Source organism: Orycteropus afer, unplaced genomic scaffold (assembly GCF_000298275.1).
Source record: "Orycteropus afer afer isolate SDZICR_OR568_19922 unplaced genomic scaffold, OryAfe1.0 scaffold00127, whole genome shotgun sequence".
NCBI classification, from domain to species: Eukaryota; Metazoa; Chordata; class Mammalia; order Tubulidentata; family Orycteropodidae; genus Orycteropus; species Orycteropus afer.
The window spans coordinates 2,304,965-2,322,463 of record NW_006921714.1 but is presented as its reverse complement, the minus strand read 5'-3'; the positions used below and the strand labels follow the sequence as shown (position 1 = coordinate 2,322,463).

General features: G+C 44.6%; 1 protein-coding gene across 1 annotated transcript in view; it reads left to right on the top strand.

Moving 5' to 3' along the window:
* The window catches only part of TTC7B (tetratricopeptide repeat domain 7B), a 397,140-nt gene that overhangs the window by 119,902 nt on the left and 259,739 nt on the right, over positions 1-17,499 (top strand). Inside the window, exon 4 of the mRNA XM_042781492.1 lies at positions 15,292-15,370. Coding sequence (XP_042637426.1) covers positions 15,292-15,370 — 79 coding nt within the window. The remainder of the gene's footprint in view (positions 1-15,291; positions 15,371-17,499) is intronic.

Below are 17,499 nucleotides of genomic sequence, written 5' to 3'. Positions count from 1 at the left end.
TGGGCAGTGTTTCGTTCTGCTGTGCATGGGGTCACTATGAGTCAGAAACGACTCGACGGCACTTAACAACAACAACAAGAAGAAGCATGGAACAGCATAGATTACTAAAATAAAAACTTAAAACAAAATCAGAAGCTAGACATGATGTGTCTGCTATTAGAAGAATACATCACCTCCAAAGTCTTCAAAAGGTATCCAATTTGAATTGATTGAGCCTCAGAATCCAATTGCCAATTTGCAGGAAATACAAGGGAATATATTGAATTGCACTATAAGCATGCAGTTTTCCAGCCTGTGGGAAACTCTACAGGCCAAGTGGTCCAAATTCTTTAACGGATAAATTGTGAGGAAAAGAAAGAGGTGGAAGAGAAACCTGCAGATTAAGAGATATTTAAAACACCATGTTAAAAAACAGACAAACATGGGCAAGACTAAACTATAGTGTAAGGAGACACACTTGAGTGATCCAACTATAAAGAAACAGAATGAAGTAGTTACTATGAAAGTCAAGGTAGTAGGTACTTTTGGATGGAGGGAGGGGCTTGGAATTAGGATAGAGTAAGTGGCCTGTTTTTCGACCTGGGTAGTGGTTACAAGAGAATTTGTTTTATATCCTTTTGGTAGCTATATTTTAAACAATAAAAAGGTAAAACAAAAATAAAATATATAATAACAAAAAGAATTGGAGCGCCAATAAGACAGGATCGGGCAGTGCACAGCAGAGCGAAAGGAAAGGTCCTGGACTGGGGTCAGGAAGCCGGACTCAAGGCCTCATCCACTCACTCACTGAGTTCTTGGGCAAGTCTCTCCCCTCCCATCTTTGGGACTCAGTTTCCCACTCTGTCAGTTGAGGATAATGAATTCCTTCCTGCCTGCCTGTTGGCAAGGTAGTAGTTACTTGGGTAACTACTGGGTCACGCTGGGTTGGTGGAAGAACCAACTGGAATATTAGGTTAGAGAACGGTATGGAATCAATTAGTGACATCTCAGAAGAAGAAGATGATGACAGCTAACGTTTTCTCAGCACTTACCGTTACCACTAATCCTCGCAGCATCCCTGTGAGTACATAGGTAGCAGGATCTTTATTCTATCCCAGGATGTGGAGACTCAGTCTGTTTTGAAGGAGCTGAATGTCTGAGGGAGACTTTCTTGATGAGTAACATGGAATCATTTTTAATGATCTTCTCAGTGGTTATAGTAAATGGCAACTCTTCTGGACGGCTTAAAGGGACTTGAAAATAAATACCTTATTCCTTGAGCAAATGAAACATTCTCCTCACAGATCACATTTGCCCAGCTAATGTGCTTATTAGCAAAGCTATTACTCCCCATAGATAGTGCAAGGGCCGACTTGAGATCACTGGTCTGATTGATTGATTGTAAATTCTGACTGTTGTGCTGTTAGGTGCTGTTGAGTTGATTCCGACTTGTAGTGAGCCCACGTATATATGACAGAGCAAAACACTACCTGGTCCTGTGTCATCCTCACAACAGTTGTTATGTTTGAGCCCATTGTTGCAGCCACTGTTTCAATCCATCTTGTTGAGAATCTTCCTCTTGAGGGCTCTCTACTTCACCAAGCATGGTATCTTTCTCCGGGATAGTCCCGCCTGATAACTTGTCCAAAGTATGAGAGACGAAGTTTAGCCATCATTGCTTCTAAGAAGCTTTCTGACTGTACTTCTTCCATGACAGATTAGTTCATTCTCCTGGCAATCTACAGTATATTCACTGTTCTTTGCCAACACCATAATTCAAATGCATCAATTCTTCAGTCTTCCTTATTCATTGTCCAACTTTCACATGTGCGTGAGAAGATTGAAAATACCATGACTTGGGTCAGGTGCATCTTAATCATCAAAGTGACATCTTTGCTCTTTAACACTTGCAAGAGGTCTTTTGCAACAGATTTCCCCAATGCAATAATATATCATTTGATTTCTTGACTACTGCTTCCGTGGGTGTTGATTGTAGATCCAAATAAAATTAAATCCTTGACAAGTTCAATCTTTTCTCTGCTTATCATGATGTTGCTTACTGGCCTAGTTGTAAGTATTTTTGTTTTCTTTATGTTCTGGTATAACCCATACTGAAAGCTGTAGTTGTTGATCTTCATCAATAAGTGCCTCAAGTCACCTTCACTTTCAGCAAGTCATTTGCATAGCTCAGGTTGTTGATGAGTCTTTCTCCAACCCTGATGCCATATTCTTCTTCATATAGTCATATAACTTCTTGGATTGTTTGCTCAGCATACAGATTGAATAAGTATGGTGAATGGTTATAACCCTGATACACACCCTTCCTGAGTTTAAACCAAGTAGTATCTTCTTGTTCTGTTTGAAGGACTACCTCTTGGTCTATGTACAGGTTCCACATTAGCACAATTATGTGTTCTGGAATTCCCATTCTTTGCAATGTTATCCATAATTTGCTATGATCCACACAGTCGAATGCCTTTGCATAGGCAACAAAACATGGGTAGATATCTTTCTGGTATGCTCTAATCTCAGCCAATATCCATCTGCCATCAGCAATGATATCCCTCATTCCATGTCCTCTTGTGAATCCAGCTTGAATTTCTGGCAGTTCCCACTCAATGTATGGCTGCAACCATATTTTTTAGAGTATGTTTTATTCTTTTTAATTTTTATTGTGCTTTGGGTGAAAGTTTACAGAGCAAATTCGCTTTTCATACAGCAGCTCACATACACTTTTTCTCATGACATTGACTGCAATTTCCCACAATGCAGCAGCTCCCCTCCCACTTCCTCCCCATAGTTACCTCTTCCCTGTGTCCTTCTCTCCCATGTACTCCTACCCCCCATCCGAACCATCTCCCTGTGCATACACACCCCTTCTATTCTCCCATGATTGATCTCTCCAAGGAATGTATCTACCTAGTGTAAATGTTTACTTCATATGCCTGTCTTTTGTTTGACTGGAAGCCCCAGGAGTGGGTTCAATTCCAGACCCAAAGGGCACCTAGGGGCCATAGTCTCAGGGATTCACCAGGCTCTATCAGACCAGCAAACCTGATCCCTTTTATTTATTTATTTTAATATTTTGAGTTTTGTTCCACATTATTCTCCCACTGTATCCAGGATCTCCTACATAGATCCCCCTCTGAGTGGTTGATAGTGGTAGCCAGGTACCATCTAATTCTTCTACTTTCATAGTTGTATAGGCTGAGGATCACATGGTGTACCAGTCACTTGGACTAATTGTTTCCATGTGTCTTTGGTTTTCTTCATTCTTCTTTGCTCTGGATGAGGAGAGACCCATTGTTGCATCTAGATTTCCAGGTCCTTCTTTCTAGTCTGTCTTAGTCTGGAAGCTCTGCTGAAACCTGTCCACCATGGGTGACCGTGCTGGTGTTTGAAATACTGGTGGCATAGCTTCCAGCATCATAGCAATACCCAAGCCACCACAGAATGACAAACTGACAGACTGGTGGTGGGAATGCTGAGTAGGAGGAGCCAAATGAATGAGTGTTAGATGATGGAAGAATTTAACCTAGAAGCTTGTCTAACAGCTTGTGGACAGGCCACTTGTATATTGTCATCACCTTATCAGTGCTAGTCTCTTTGTCTGATACCATCTTACTTCAGAGCTCTGTTTCTGCTGTGAAGCTCAGCCCACTCACCAGAAGTTCTCTGCCATCCCTTCACCCACCCCCACAATGGGAGGGGTCATGAATACTGGTTAAATCATGGCTTTTGTTGTTGAGAATATACACATGAAACATAACACCAGTTCAACCATTTCTACGTGTACAATCCCATGATGTTGATTACCTTCTTCGAGCTGTGCAGCCATTCATGCCCTCCTTGTCTGAATTGTTCCTTCCCTGATGACTTAAACTTACTGCCGCCTAAATTTCCCATCTAATCTTTCAAGCTGCTGCTGTCAGTTATCCCACATAAGAAAAAGAGCATAATACTCAAGGCAGACATTTTTCCCGATCCCTTCTTGAAAGCCTGGTGTGTTAAGGTACAGAGACTCACTCTGGCTGGCACTCCTCTGTCCCTTGCCTTGTTGCTTATCTTTCTCTGTGATGATTTTATTTTTGTTTCATGGGAGTTAGTCAGTTTGTTTGCAAGCTTCTGCATGACAGGGGTCATCTTCAACTTCTCTGGGCACTGGAATCAGATTAGGCCTTGGTTCAAATCCCAGCTTTTTGTTCGTGGACCATGTGATCATGGGCATGTGACATATTCTGTCTGAGTCTGTTTCCTCATGTATAAAACTGCAGAAGGTACTAAATAAACATTTGTTAGTTGAGAAGACATTTTTCAACATAGTATGTAATTGAAACTAGTTCTGATTTTACACTAAAAACCACAAAAGCCATTGCTATTGTGTCAATTCCAACTCATAGTGACCCTATAGGACAAAGTAGAACTGCCTCATAGGGTTTCCAAGGCTATAAATCTTTAGGGAATCTGACTGCCATGTCTTTCTCCTGTGGAATGGCTGGTGGGTTTGAACTGCTGACCTTTCAGTTAGCAGCTGTGTGCTTAACCGTTACACCACCAGGGCTCTTTGATTTTGCAATGTTTTCTGTTAAAACAAAGGTTCACACATGTACCAGTGACTGTCTTTGGCTTTTACCCAGTAAATGTTCATGAGGGGCCAGGTTGTGGGTGGTGGAGGTAGTACAGGCTGTGGGGTGGGGGGACTGACGTGCTTTTGAGCTAGGTTGGGACTCCTTCAGGCGCCCTCTCAGTCAGGCATCAGAAATCAGTGGTGTCAACCCCGTTTGATAGATGGGGAAACAGGCACCTCAAGATAGAATCTATTGCCCAAGTCTGGGACCCTCCTCAATGCAGACCTGGCATCGTGTATTTTTTGGCATCTGGTATTTTTCTCCTTTTGCCATGTTTCCAGATGTCTCTGTTCCGTTCTCCCTCCCTGCCCTTTCTCTCTTCATGATCATGCTCGACTTTTGCCTTTTTCTTTTTTGTTCCCAACTTTTTATCCTTTCCCAGGCCCAAACGAGTTTTCTGGCTGACTCATGAGAATGTGTGAGAATTCTATACAGTGCTGGCTGCGATGCCTCACACCCAGCCATATTGCTCTTACTTGTTTTCTCAAGTAAGGAATTGGAGGCTTTTATTTACCAGTGAAAGGCAAAGATACTCCTGTGCCTATCAAGTTCATCTGCCATATGTTTTAGTTGGATGCCTGTAGGCAAGGCCTGGGGCTTAAGACACCCAACCTATTGTATCAGGGCCCCTCTTCACCCACCTCTGCCACCAGCTTGGCTCTGAAGTCATTTGGACCAGTGACCCCTGTACATTCAAAGTTCTTCCCCGCTGCCAACTGATTCTCTTGGATTTTTTTCTCACTTGTCATAGCTTTTGAAATATTGTTCCAGGAGGTTGTTTTAGAAATGATCTCCTGTTTTCTGCTAATGGAAATGGAAGCAAGCATTGCACTCTTATCCTTGCACTTAAACTCAAGCTCAAGTATTTGTGGTACATTTGGAGGGACTTTTCTTCCCTGATTTCCTTTCTGCCTTCCTCCTTCTCCACAGCCCAATTGACTGGATGAATAGGATGGTCAGAATAATCCTTTTTGCTGTGTGACTTTGCTGCTTAGAATTTATTAATGTTTGAAGTCATATTGTTAGCGGAGTGTGTCCACCTTCTAGACTGTTTCTTCTACGTTGTTATTAAGGCCTAATGTCAATATTAAGTGGGTGTGGTACTCTTCAAAGAATCCCTGGTGGCTCATTGTTTAAGCAGTTGGCTGCTAACGGAAAGATCGGCAGTTCAAACTCTCTAGCTGCCCCACAGGAGAAAGATGTAATAATCTGCTTTTGAAAAGATTACTACTTTGGAAACTGTATGGGGCAGGTCTGCTCTGTCCTGTAGGGTCACTGTGAGTCAGAGTCATCTCTGGCTGTGGGTTTGATTTGGTTTGGTACTCATCAATGTTGCACGTCATTCATTGCACCCCTTTCATGAGAGTCTCTGGCACTCTAGGTCCTTCTGCTCTCCTCATGCTAAATGTGCATGTCTCCTGGCACGAGCTGGATCTGGAGCAGAGACTGCTCTCCGTGGAAGTAACTTATATCGGTGCCAAGCTAGTCCCTTTTCAGCTTTGTATTCCAATCTCATAAAACTCTTGCTGGACTCAGCAACAAAAACACAAACCACCCAATTAAAAAGTGGGCAAAGAACTTGAATAGACATTTCGCCAAAGATAAAGATAAATGGCTGGTAAACACACGAAAAGATACTCAAAGTCATTATTAGTCTTTGTTGTTGTTGTTGTGTGCCCTCGAGTCGGCCCTACTCATAGTGACCCCTCCTTGGATTGCTGAGGCAGTATCACTACGGAAGTAGATTGCCCAACCTTCCTTCCGAGGAGTGGGGAAATGAAAATCAAAAGCACAGTAAGATACCTCTTCACCCCCCACTAGGAAGCTGTTATCAGTAAAATGGCAAAGCAAGTGTTGCCAAGGATGTGGAGAAATTGGAACTTTCATCCATTTCTGGTGGGACTGTAAAATGGTGCAGCCCACTGTGGAAAATAGATTGGCAGTTCCTCAAAAAGTTAAATGTAGAACTACCATATGACCCAGCAATCCCACTCCTAAATACATCCCTGAAAGATTGTACACAAGGACTCAAACAGAAACCTACATACCATTGCTCATTGCAGCATTACGCACGATAGCTAAAAGGTGGAAACAACCCAAATACCCTTCAACAGATGAATGGGTAAATAAAATTCGGTGCATAGATACAGTGGAATATTACTCAGTCATAGCAAGAAATGAAGTTCTGCTACATGCTGCATCATGGATGAACATTAAAAGAATTATACTGAGGGACATTGTCAAACACAAAAGGACAAATATGATCCCATTTATATCAAGTATCAAGAATAGATAGTCATAGTTTATTAGTCAAAGTTTATTAGTGATTATCAGGGGTGGGTGGGAGGGGAAATACAGAGGTGTTGCTTGAAGGGCCTGAGTTTCTGTTTAGGGTGCTGAAAAGATTTAGGAATGTACAGTGGTGATGATTGTAGGGCATCATAAATGTAATTAATATCTCTGAATTATACATGTAAAAATGGCTGAAAAGACATTGTTTTGTTATATATTTGTCACCATATTGAAAATAATAAAAAATAAAGCATTTCTTAAATCCACCCTCCCCAAAACAAACCAACAAGCAAAAAGCTTGGTAGCTCAGCCACTCATATTTTTGAATTTGGCCTGGTTCTTTCTGGATTAATTCGGAACAACCTCCCAGTGTTATCTGTGCTATAATTGAGATCGAACAATGAGGATTCCGTTGTCCAACCCCCTTGAGTGTTTGCACTCCTCCCCAGGAAGAGTCACAGCACTCTCAGGAGAGTGAGCCCTGGAACCCAAAGGGAGTCTCCTATCCTCGCGTGACATCAGTCATCGTCCTCTGCTGTTGTAGGACAAATCTGTGAGCTTGGTGGGGGAGATCTTGGACCACAGTTGTTGTAGTTAGGTGCCATCACGTTGGTTTCAACCCTGTGTACAACAGAATGAAACACTGCCTGGTCCGGTGCCATCCTCAGAGTTGTTGCTGTTCTTGAGCCCATGTTTGCAGCCGCTGTGTCATCCATCTCATTGAGGGTCTTCCCTTCTTTTGCTGCCCCCACTTTACCAAGCATGATGTCTTTCTCCAGAGACTGGTCCCTCCTGACAACATGACCAAAGTATGAGAAATGAAGTCTGGCCACTCTCGCTTCTAAGGAGCGTTCTGGCTACATACTTCCTCCAAGACAGATGAGTTCATTCTTCTAGCAGTCCATGGTCCATTCATTACTCTTCACCAGCACCACAATTCAAGAGCATCAGTTCTTCTTCAGTCTTCCTTATTCACTGTCCAGCTCTCACAAGCATTTGAGGCTATTGAAAATACCAGGGCTTGGATCAGGCACACCTTGGTCTTCAAAGTGACATCTTTGCTCTTAAACACTTTAAAGAGGTCTTTTGCAGCAGATTTGCCCCAGTGCAATACGTCCTTTGCTTTCTTGGGTGCTGCTTCCCTGGGCATTGATTGTTTATCTGAGTGAAATGAAAATCTTGACACCTTCCATCTTTTCTCCAGACTCTTGTTTTAAGTTGATACTACTAAGTTGCAAAGCATGGGTTAGAACTCAGTCTACCTCCAGAACCAAAACTCCATTTTGCTTAAGCTTATGTAGATAAATATATGGATTCCCAAAGCCCAAAGGAGTCCTGATGGCACAAACAGTTAAGTACTTGGCTGCTAACCAGGAGGTTGTCGGCTCACATCTACCCAGTGACACTGTAGGAGAGAGACTGGTGATCTGCTCCCATAAAGATCACAGCCACTGGAACCCTCCGGGGGCAGTTCTGCTCTGGCAGATGGGCGCTTTGAGTCAGAAGCAGCTCAGGGCACCTAACCACACAGCAACATGGATTCCCAGGTGAAGGCTTTGAAGGACAGTCCTTATCTAGCACAGATAAGTTCCAGTTTGGTTTGTTAAAAGTGTAAAGATTGAGGAGTCTGGATACATGTTGGATACTCTTTGGCTTGTAGGGTTACACTGAATATCACTGAACTACAAGTTCATGAGGAAGCATGTTGTTAGCTGGCTCACCATTTCATTCCTGGTGCCTAGCTCCTTGCCTGATATGTAGGAGGCACTCAGTGTATTTATTTTTTGAATGAAGAATGAGTTCCTTTGACCCATTCTCAGAGTTTGAAAAGGAAGAAGGACAGGAGACAGGGCAAAGCCTTCCATTATTGCTACATTTCAACAGGGCCTCAGAGTCTGGATGAACAGAAAGGAGCGGGTAGAAGGATGGATTAGTGTTCTTCCCCCTGAGTTCTCTCAGCAGTTCACCGGCCTTTCGTGAATATGCCTCCTCATGCCTTGCTGGAAGCACTTGTCTGCATGTTCCATTAACTGTGATTCTGAGGAGCCATGGTCTGTGACTCCTTTGACTTTGTGTCTCTGGTGCCTAACATGCTGCCTGCTCCGTAGTGCCTGCTCAGTATACGCTTTGCTGCCTGGCTGGCTGACCAAAGCATAGAATTTACTCTGCTTTGGTCACGAGGAAACCTTAGTTGCTGAGGTAGTCCAAAAAATGTTGTTAAGCCTGGTACTCTTCTCATTAGGTTTGAAATGAGACTTCCTGAAACTTCTCCTGTTTTGTTCCCATCCCAGCGTAGATGGTTGACATACCCTCCGTCACTATATCTAGGTTGCGGCTGGCTCACGCCATTGATCTTTGCTAACAAGGCCAAGGTTGTGGGTTTGATCCCTGGCTCCTGACTGCAGCAAGCCATCTGTCTTCACAAATGCATGTCATTGGATATGAGGCGAAGAGTATGTACAGAGGGAGAAGTTGGAATCCATTCCAGGAAAAACAGCATCCTGACAACCGGCCAGAAGAGTCCTTTTGGACTGTGAAGGATGTCTTTTTCTTCTCCTGCTTTCCAGAGTGGGAAGGGATTTGTTGGGCTTCTTTTTCAAAATAGATGATACTGAGGGTTATGTAAGTGATGGGGCAGCAATTCCTAAGCCTGAGAACTAAGAGACATTGACCTAGTAGGTACCTGGTACCTTTCAATTTTCCTCGGGTTGTGAGTGTTGATGACCAGAACCCTGATGGGGCACATGTCATGTGTCAGAGCTATCTGATTCAGTTGTCAGCTTTGTCATCAAGAAAATGTTGTGCTTTTCAGCAAGAAGGTGAGGAATGGAGCTTCTGAATGTAAGATGGGAGATCTGTTTCCTTCCTTTTTGGGGTACATGGCTTATTAAGCATTTCCTGGATGGCTGACTGGCTGTGTGTGGCTGTGGGACAAGGAGCGATGGGTACGAAGAGGGCCTTTGCCCTCAGAATGACACCAGTTTGGTTGGTGGATAAACGTAATTACAAAATGAGTATCAGTGTGTTAGGTGCTGTCTATACTCAAAATATATGCAAAGATGGGAGCATTGAGGGAGCAGTGCCTTTCTTTTCCAGGGGAAGCTGGGAGTGTTGTCCCAAAGTGATCTCTGATACGGGTCTTAAAGATGACTGGGAGTCCCTCCCCAGGACACATCAGAAAGAAAGAGAGGCAAGTGTGAAGGCACCTGGGCAGGAAAGTGTGGTCTTTTCCTGCAACAAGAGCTGGGAATCCTCATTGCCCACATGGCTGCTGGGCCCGGTGTGCCCAGACGTGTTGTTTGGGGCAGGCTTGCTGCTCCTCAGGCACCCATGCCAGCCTCTGAGGGCGAATGAGATGTATTCAACCTAAGAGAGGGGCGGGCTTTGTTGCCTGCCAGTCCATGCTCAGTGAGAAACAAGGAGGCAAGAAACAGATAGACAACATGCCCTCTGTGGTCTTGCTTCAGGCAGCTCATGATGATTCTGAATTTCAATCATTGCACAAATATCGGGCGCTTCCTGTATACCGGGCTGTGTTCCAGGGACTTGGGATATGTCAGTGAACTAGACCAAGAGCTGTGCCCTTGTACTTAGTTTCCTTTGGAGGATGTGGGGCTGCCCACGTGCCATGGGCCAGGGATGGTGGCTCTTGTTCACCAGCCTGGAACCTGGTATATGACCATGCTGAAAATGGTTGGAATAACCTGCTGCTTAAGAATCTTGGGAAGTGCTTGTTGGCTTTAAGACTTTTCCTGGATTTCTATAGGAAAAATAAGAGAGAGAAAAAAAGTCCAAATGATTTCTTAGTTCTGAGAGGTCTGGTGTATTGATTTGTTCTGTAATTGATCTTTAGTTATAAAGTTCTCAGCCACAGAGAAAGAGAAAAATATTGAACATCCTGTAGCAGGGGTAGCTTTTCCTTATTACCCAGGACTTTGACATCTAGTATAAAAAGTATTTTATTCACACTACAACTTGGAGTTCACATGGCAATGACAGTTGATATGGAATTTAGGTATATTGGTGGCCTCAGGCAAACATCAAGGCCAAAGATAGTTTGAAAGGATAAATTAAGAGGAGGAATTGTTTCCTCCCACCGTACCCACAGGAAATGAAAGGCGAAACAACAGAAGGAAATGTAGTGAGCTTGACATTAAAGTCACCACCCATCATGAGGTGACATGGTTCTCAGGTCCCCAAGTTTCTCCTCAGCCTTGGTTTTCCAACACCCAGTTTTGACGTTGTAGCTCTGGCTCCCTTCCCACATACGTTTCACCTTGGTTTGATAGGTAAAGGTGACGAGAGAGTGTTGTTCATAGTCATGGACTAGAACAGGACAGAACCAAGCACTGCTGTGAGCTTGTTGTTGTTGTTATGTGCCGTCGAGTCGAACCCGACTCATAGCGAGCCCTCCTTGGGTTTCTGAGGCAGTATCACCACGGAAGTAGATTGCCCCATCTTCCTTCCGAGGAGTGGCTGATGGGTTTGAACTTCCAGCCTTCTGGTTAGCAGCCAAGTGCCTTAGGCACTACGCTATCAGAGAGCTTATAAGAACATCAATTTCAGAGACCAGACTTCACAGCTCTGCTGCAGGGCCCGAGGGGGGCCTAGAGCCTGTTGCAAGGATGGAGGCCAAGAGGGAGGGCCAAGTGCTGGTGTCCAGTGAGGCCAGTGCTGACTCCCAGGAAGTCATGCTTTGCACAACCTAAGGGCCAGCAGACAGCAAGGCCTGGAAGGAGGAGGCTCAGAAGGAGGAGGGTGAAAGCAGGGAGCAAAGAAGAAAAAATAGAAGTAGGTTGAGGGAGGAGCAGAATGTGTGTCTGTGAAAAGTAGGTGGACTTTGCTGCCAAAGCAGAGTACTGCGTCATGGGGTCTGAGCAGAAACAAGGCAGTGGGCCCCTGGTCTGAGGGTCTCCCTGGTGGGTCAGAGATGGACCGCAGTGTTTGCCAGTGAAGGCAGGGTTTTGCCAGCCTGTCAGGCTGAACAGCCAGCTGGTGCCCAAGGGGCTTGAGGCCCTTTCTCCTTGACAGTGGCTGAACTTTTGGGAACTGTTCATGTGGAGGGCAGTGCACCCAGCACAGGCAGCTTGCTGTGGCAAGGTCCAGGAGATGAGTCCCGAGCTCCGACAGCTTGCCACAGTGCCCACCGCTCGACTGCTGGCAGCAGCCCTGGTTTGGAGAGTAGTTGACTCTAATGAATGCTGACGTCATTGCACTCGCTCAGTCAAGGGTGCTGAAATGGAAGGAATGACACCATGTCAGGGGTCTGTGGAAACCTCCAGAAATGGGAATGCCTTGACTGTGACTGTCTTGTCTTCATTTGGGAGTTTTTAATTTAAGCAGCAATTTAGTCAAGACTCTTAATGGACTTCCGACTCTGAAGAATAAACTAATAGTTTAGAGACATGAGAGCAGTTACGTGGGTTTTGTTTATTTCCCTCAAATCAGGGTATTTTGTAGCATTTAGAATATAGCACTGGCAAGTTAACTCCCACCGCTCACCCCCTTTTTTTGGTTCCTTTCTATCCTTGCAGACATTTTTTTTTATTATGGTTATCAAACTCTGGATTCTAAAAAGAAATGGTTTCTGCTTTTGCAGTAACAGTGGAAATGACTGATTGAATAAAATTATGTAACAAGATTCTTTGACTGGTATACGATTTGCTGAATACTTTTTGCATTTGGAGAATTTTTTCCTTTTCCACGATTTAAGGTGTGCAATCTTCTCCCCCCAGTCCTTTCTTCCTCCTGCTGTCAGGGTGCTCTCTGGTGGGACTGAGGCCAGTCTCACGGGTCCTTCCATGAGGCCAGCATTCATTGCAGGAGGTCCCAGCCTCAGGCCTTCTCCATTCTGTGTTCACTGCGGATTCTGTCCCAGCTTCTTCTCGGGAAAGACCTTGGTTCTGAGCGCTGAGCTCTGTCCGGAAATCAACTGGAAACAGTTAGAGAGAAACTGCTGTTTGCTTCCAAAGCTTCGTTGGGAACATGCTGGGTTTGCCCCATCCCGTGGGGCACCCTCGGGCCTGAGACTTCTCCCACTCTTCCACCAGAGGGCCTCGGGCCTGCACGGGAGAAACCACCTCGCCTGGGAGAGGAGAGCTGAATTTCTCTATCCGTTTTCATCATCTCAGGCACCCCAGGGCATTGCCCTCAGACACCAGACTTCTTCAGTTAGGCCGACTGATTTCCCTTGCCATTTTGATCACTGGAACACATGAGATTTATATTATATGTATATTAATTAAGCAGTGTACATGTTAATGGTTCAAAAGATCACAGGCTCTCTTTTGCGCATTTAAGAGAGAGTGTATGTGTGTAGAAGCTCCCAGCTCGACCTGTTGCTAGTTTTGTGAAGCTGGGTAAGCTGGGCCGCTTCTGTGTCATAGTGAACTAGATTGTGTTGGATCATTGATAGCTAGAAAATTCTGTGCTTTTGTAACTGTAGCTCATTCTGCGAGCAGGGCACAGGAAACACCCTGAATGACCAATTCCTATCCATAGTCTGCCCTGCATTCTAATATTTACAGTCAATACTGCTGTTCAAGGCCCAATTCCCACCCTGTAAAGAAGCTCTATCAACCAGCATCTCTAGTTGTGTTACCCCAGACCCACCCTTATCTCAAATTGCCGTCGTGTGTGTACGTGTTGTTGCTGTTCAGCACTGCTGAATCAATTCCCCCCTTAGAGCAACCCCATGGGGCAGAGTAGGCCTGCCCCAGGTGGTTTTCTGGGCTGTAATCTGGACAGGAGCAGATAGCCGGGTCTTTTCCCCACAGAATGGCTATGTGGGTTCAAACTGCCACCCTTTTGGTTAGTAGCCAAGCGCCTAACTATTGGGCTCCTATTTCTGTGCATAGTAGGAGCTTCATCAGTGATTCTGGAACGAAATTCAACCAGCACATCCACACTCATCCCTTTTTAGCTGTGGCTGTTTCTTCCTCCTCATGTTACTTAGGAGAACTGAGCTTCAGCCCAGAGCAGATGTACCCACTGCCTGGGAACACAGGTCCCATAAAAACAAATGAAGTGGAGAGCAGAGGAGATTGCATGTCCGAGGGCCTGCTGCCTAGTTTTTATTCACATCTCCATTCCATTTCCTTTAGTGCTGCTCTGGGCCCTGAACACAAGCCTGTCTTTATGCCACCATAAAGCTTCTGATCCGCTATCATCGGCTGTGTGGGCGAGCGTGTTGATATTCCTGTGCCAATAAACCATTATCTTAAAGGTCTGGGGCTGTTCTTATGAATGAGAGTCCTGGGATGTCATGTAGGTATAAGATACGAATTAATAGCCCTTGCGAGTACTTGTAACTACAGAACCCACATTCCGTTTGATTTAATACCTTTGTGTGATTTAAAATGTCATCCAAGAAGAGAGCCAAATACCTAGAGCATCTGCCACTAACTGCAGAGGCTGGCTGATAGGTCTGCACCGGCTGACCTGCTCTGTGGCTTTTTGGAAAGATAAGATGTGTTCTAATGAGCTGGTTATAAATATCAGCGAGTTATGTCATAGGTGGTGCCAGTGCTCAACGTAAAGGGATCGTCTGCAAGATGTTCCCAGCTGAGCAGGCCGGGCACTGTTTTCAGTGGGGCAAGTGGGGCCCAGATAGATGGACCTGGATGTTACTAAAGAATGATTGTCCTTTAATAGAATGTGTCACCAAATGCAGTTCTGTGGGGTGTGTGCTTCAGGTGATGGTGGTGTGTTTTGATCACAGGCAGGCGGCTCCAGGTCCCTGTCATCACATACTGGCCTCCGGAGGGGCCTTGACCCTTCATTCTTCCTGTCAGTGTGGGGTGGGAGGACGGGTGGCTTGCTGGATTTGTCGGCCAGTGGTTTGTTCTCAGAGATGCAGAGCAGTTGCTTAGTGGAGCCCCCTCATTTTTCATACCCCTTTATCTCTGTCCTGCCCATTAAATACAAGTTACAAGAGCCTTCACCCACAGTACACACGGGGCCTAGCTGATATTACTAAACTCCCATTGGTCTAGCGCTGTCCTCCACCTTGTAAATGAAGAGACAGGTTTCCGTGCCCCTCAGCAGAGCATGAAAGACACAGAGCCACTCACTGGATGGTAAGTGTGAAGCTAGGCTCTTGCATCTTGTTATTTTGCTCATTTTTTTCGGTTTCTTCTTCCTTCTTCTTCTTTCTTCTTTTTGCCTCAGAACTGATTTTCAGTCTTTGAGAAATTTTGATCAGGGTTAGTAAGCACATAAGATCATTAATCCCAGGTCCAATTTTTCAGAGTTGAACGAAGATGAATAGGATAATTGTTTAAAATGTAGCCAATAGCTTTCATGTAGACAAAATGCATTGACATATGTGTATAAAGTATTTAATATCAATACATGTGAGAGGGAAACGCTGTCAAACTCTTTGTGCACACAGAAACTTGACAAGAGGAGTTGGGAGATTTCGCGAGATCCTCAGAGCCGTTGAAACAAGAACAACTCAAAACCTACGAATGGTAAGTGCAGCTAATGACTTGGGACAGCAGGGCACTTGCAGGGCTCTCCTCGCTCCCTCTGATATATAACAGCTCTTTACCATCTTAAAGGGTCAAATCTGATGGATTTTAGTGTTTTGTTAGTGCAGCACAGCCATCACCAATATTTATTTCCTGAACAGCTTCATTGGCTTCAAAAGAAAGCCTGTACCTATTAGCTAGCCTTCCCTCTCTATTTCCTCCCAGGTCCCCCAAGCCCTAGGCAACCACTAATCTCCTGCCTATCTTCATAGATTTGCCTGTTCTGGACATTTCACTTATGTGGAATCATACAGTATGTGGTCTGCTGTGGCTGGCTTCTTTCCTTAGTGTAAAGGTTTCAAGGTTTACCCATGTTGGAGCCTCTATCAGCACTTCACTCCTTTCATTGGCCGAATACTGTTCCATTGTTTGGATTTACCACATTTTGTTGATCTGTTCATCAGCTGATGGACATTGCATTGCTTGCACCTTTCAGCTGTTATGAAAAAGCTGTTGTGAACATTTCTGCACCAGTGTCAGCATGGACGTATGTTTCCATTCATCTCAGGCACAAACCTAGGAGTGTAATTGCGGAATCATGTTTAACACTGAGGAACTGTCAGACTTCCTCAGAGCGGCTGCACCATTTTACGTTCCTTCCAGCAATGACGAAGGTTCCAATTTCCCCATGTCTTGCCAACACTTGTAATTATCTGTCTTTTTAATTATAGCTATCCTAGTGGGTGTGAAGGGAGCCCTGGTTGTGCAGCGGTTAAGCACTCGGCTGCTAACCAAAACGTTGGAGGGTCAAACACACCAGCTGCTCTGAGGGAGAAAGATGTAGCCATCTGCTTCCAGAAAGAGTACAGCCTTGGAAACTGCCTGGGAAGTTCAGCTGTGTCCCATAGGGTTGCTGTGAGTCAGAATTGACTCAACTGGCAACAGGTCTGGTATTTTGAGTAGGTGTGAAGGCATTGTGATTTTCATTGGCATTTCCTGGATAGCTAATGATTTTGAGCTTTTTCTCATGTGCTTATTGTCAGTACTTTCTTAAAACATGAAATACATCCTGTAAGGCAGACAGGCCCCCTGGAAGGCCAGCATGGTGACGGATTTATGCCAAAACTCAGGCAAAGTCTAGTAGATGCCAAGGAGTACCTGGGTGTTTGGCTAATTACACTGACTGTAAAACTTGGAAGAGAAACAGCAATGAAGTGAGTCACATTAACTGGTTAATCAGCAGCTTAGCTTTCCTGTTGTCTTGAATTCTCTCTTGCCTTCTTTAATCCTTTCACCTTCCTGTCTGTGGAGGTTCCTTCATTATACCTGTGTACCTGCTTGATTGAGCTGTAGCCAGTGGATGTCCACAGAAGGCCTGAGGCTTACTAGAAGCTGAGCAGATGCCACAGTCACAATCGATGTAGCAAGCCCATGTGGAATCGCACAGTTTCTTTTGTCTTTTGTCATCCATGCCATTGTCCTCCATCTGTCGCCAGCCCTTTCAGTGCTGTTGGGGAGGATTCATTTGAACAAGACTAAGAGATTCCTGTCATGGGAGAGGTTTCTGGATGAAGCTATGGCATTTTGGTATCTCTAGAGTTTTCAGATGTGGACACACAGCTTGTGGGGCTACGTGGCTAAGCTGTAGAACTTCCTATAATTATGGGGTTGAGACAAGATGAGCAACTTCACACACACACACACGACCACCACCACCACCACAAAGAACTCATTTGGTCTTGGATATTTATTTATATATTGATGCAATTTATGGGTGCCTTCAGATGTTCAAATAAAACATTTTGATCTGTAGGGTTCTTTAAGGAAAAGACCCCATGAGAATGTGGATAAAAATTGTTGCCGAGTATCTTTTCTCTCAAATTGTTCTATTCCCAATCCATAATGATTCTCAACTTGTCAGTGTGAATGGCACCTTCCAAGATCTGGAAGCAAAGGAAGTAACTGATTAAATTGGCAAGTGTTTTTGTAATTGTTTTAAAAACACATGTATAAGGCTTCCGGCAAGATGGCAGACTAGGCAGAAGGATTGCAAAGACCCTCTTCAACAAAGAAAAGGGAAACCAATTAACACAGACACAGAAGATAATCTTGGACCCCTGAGCCTTGAA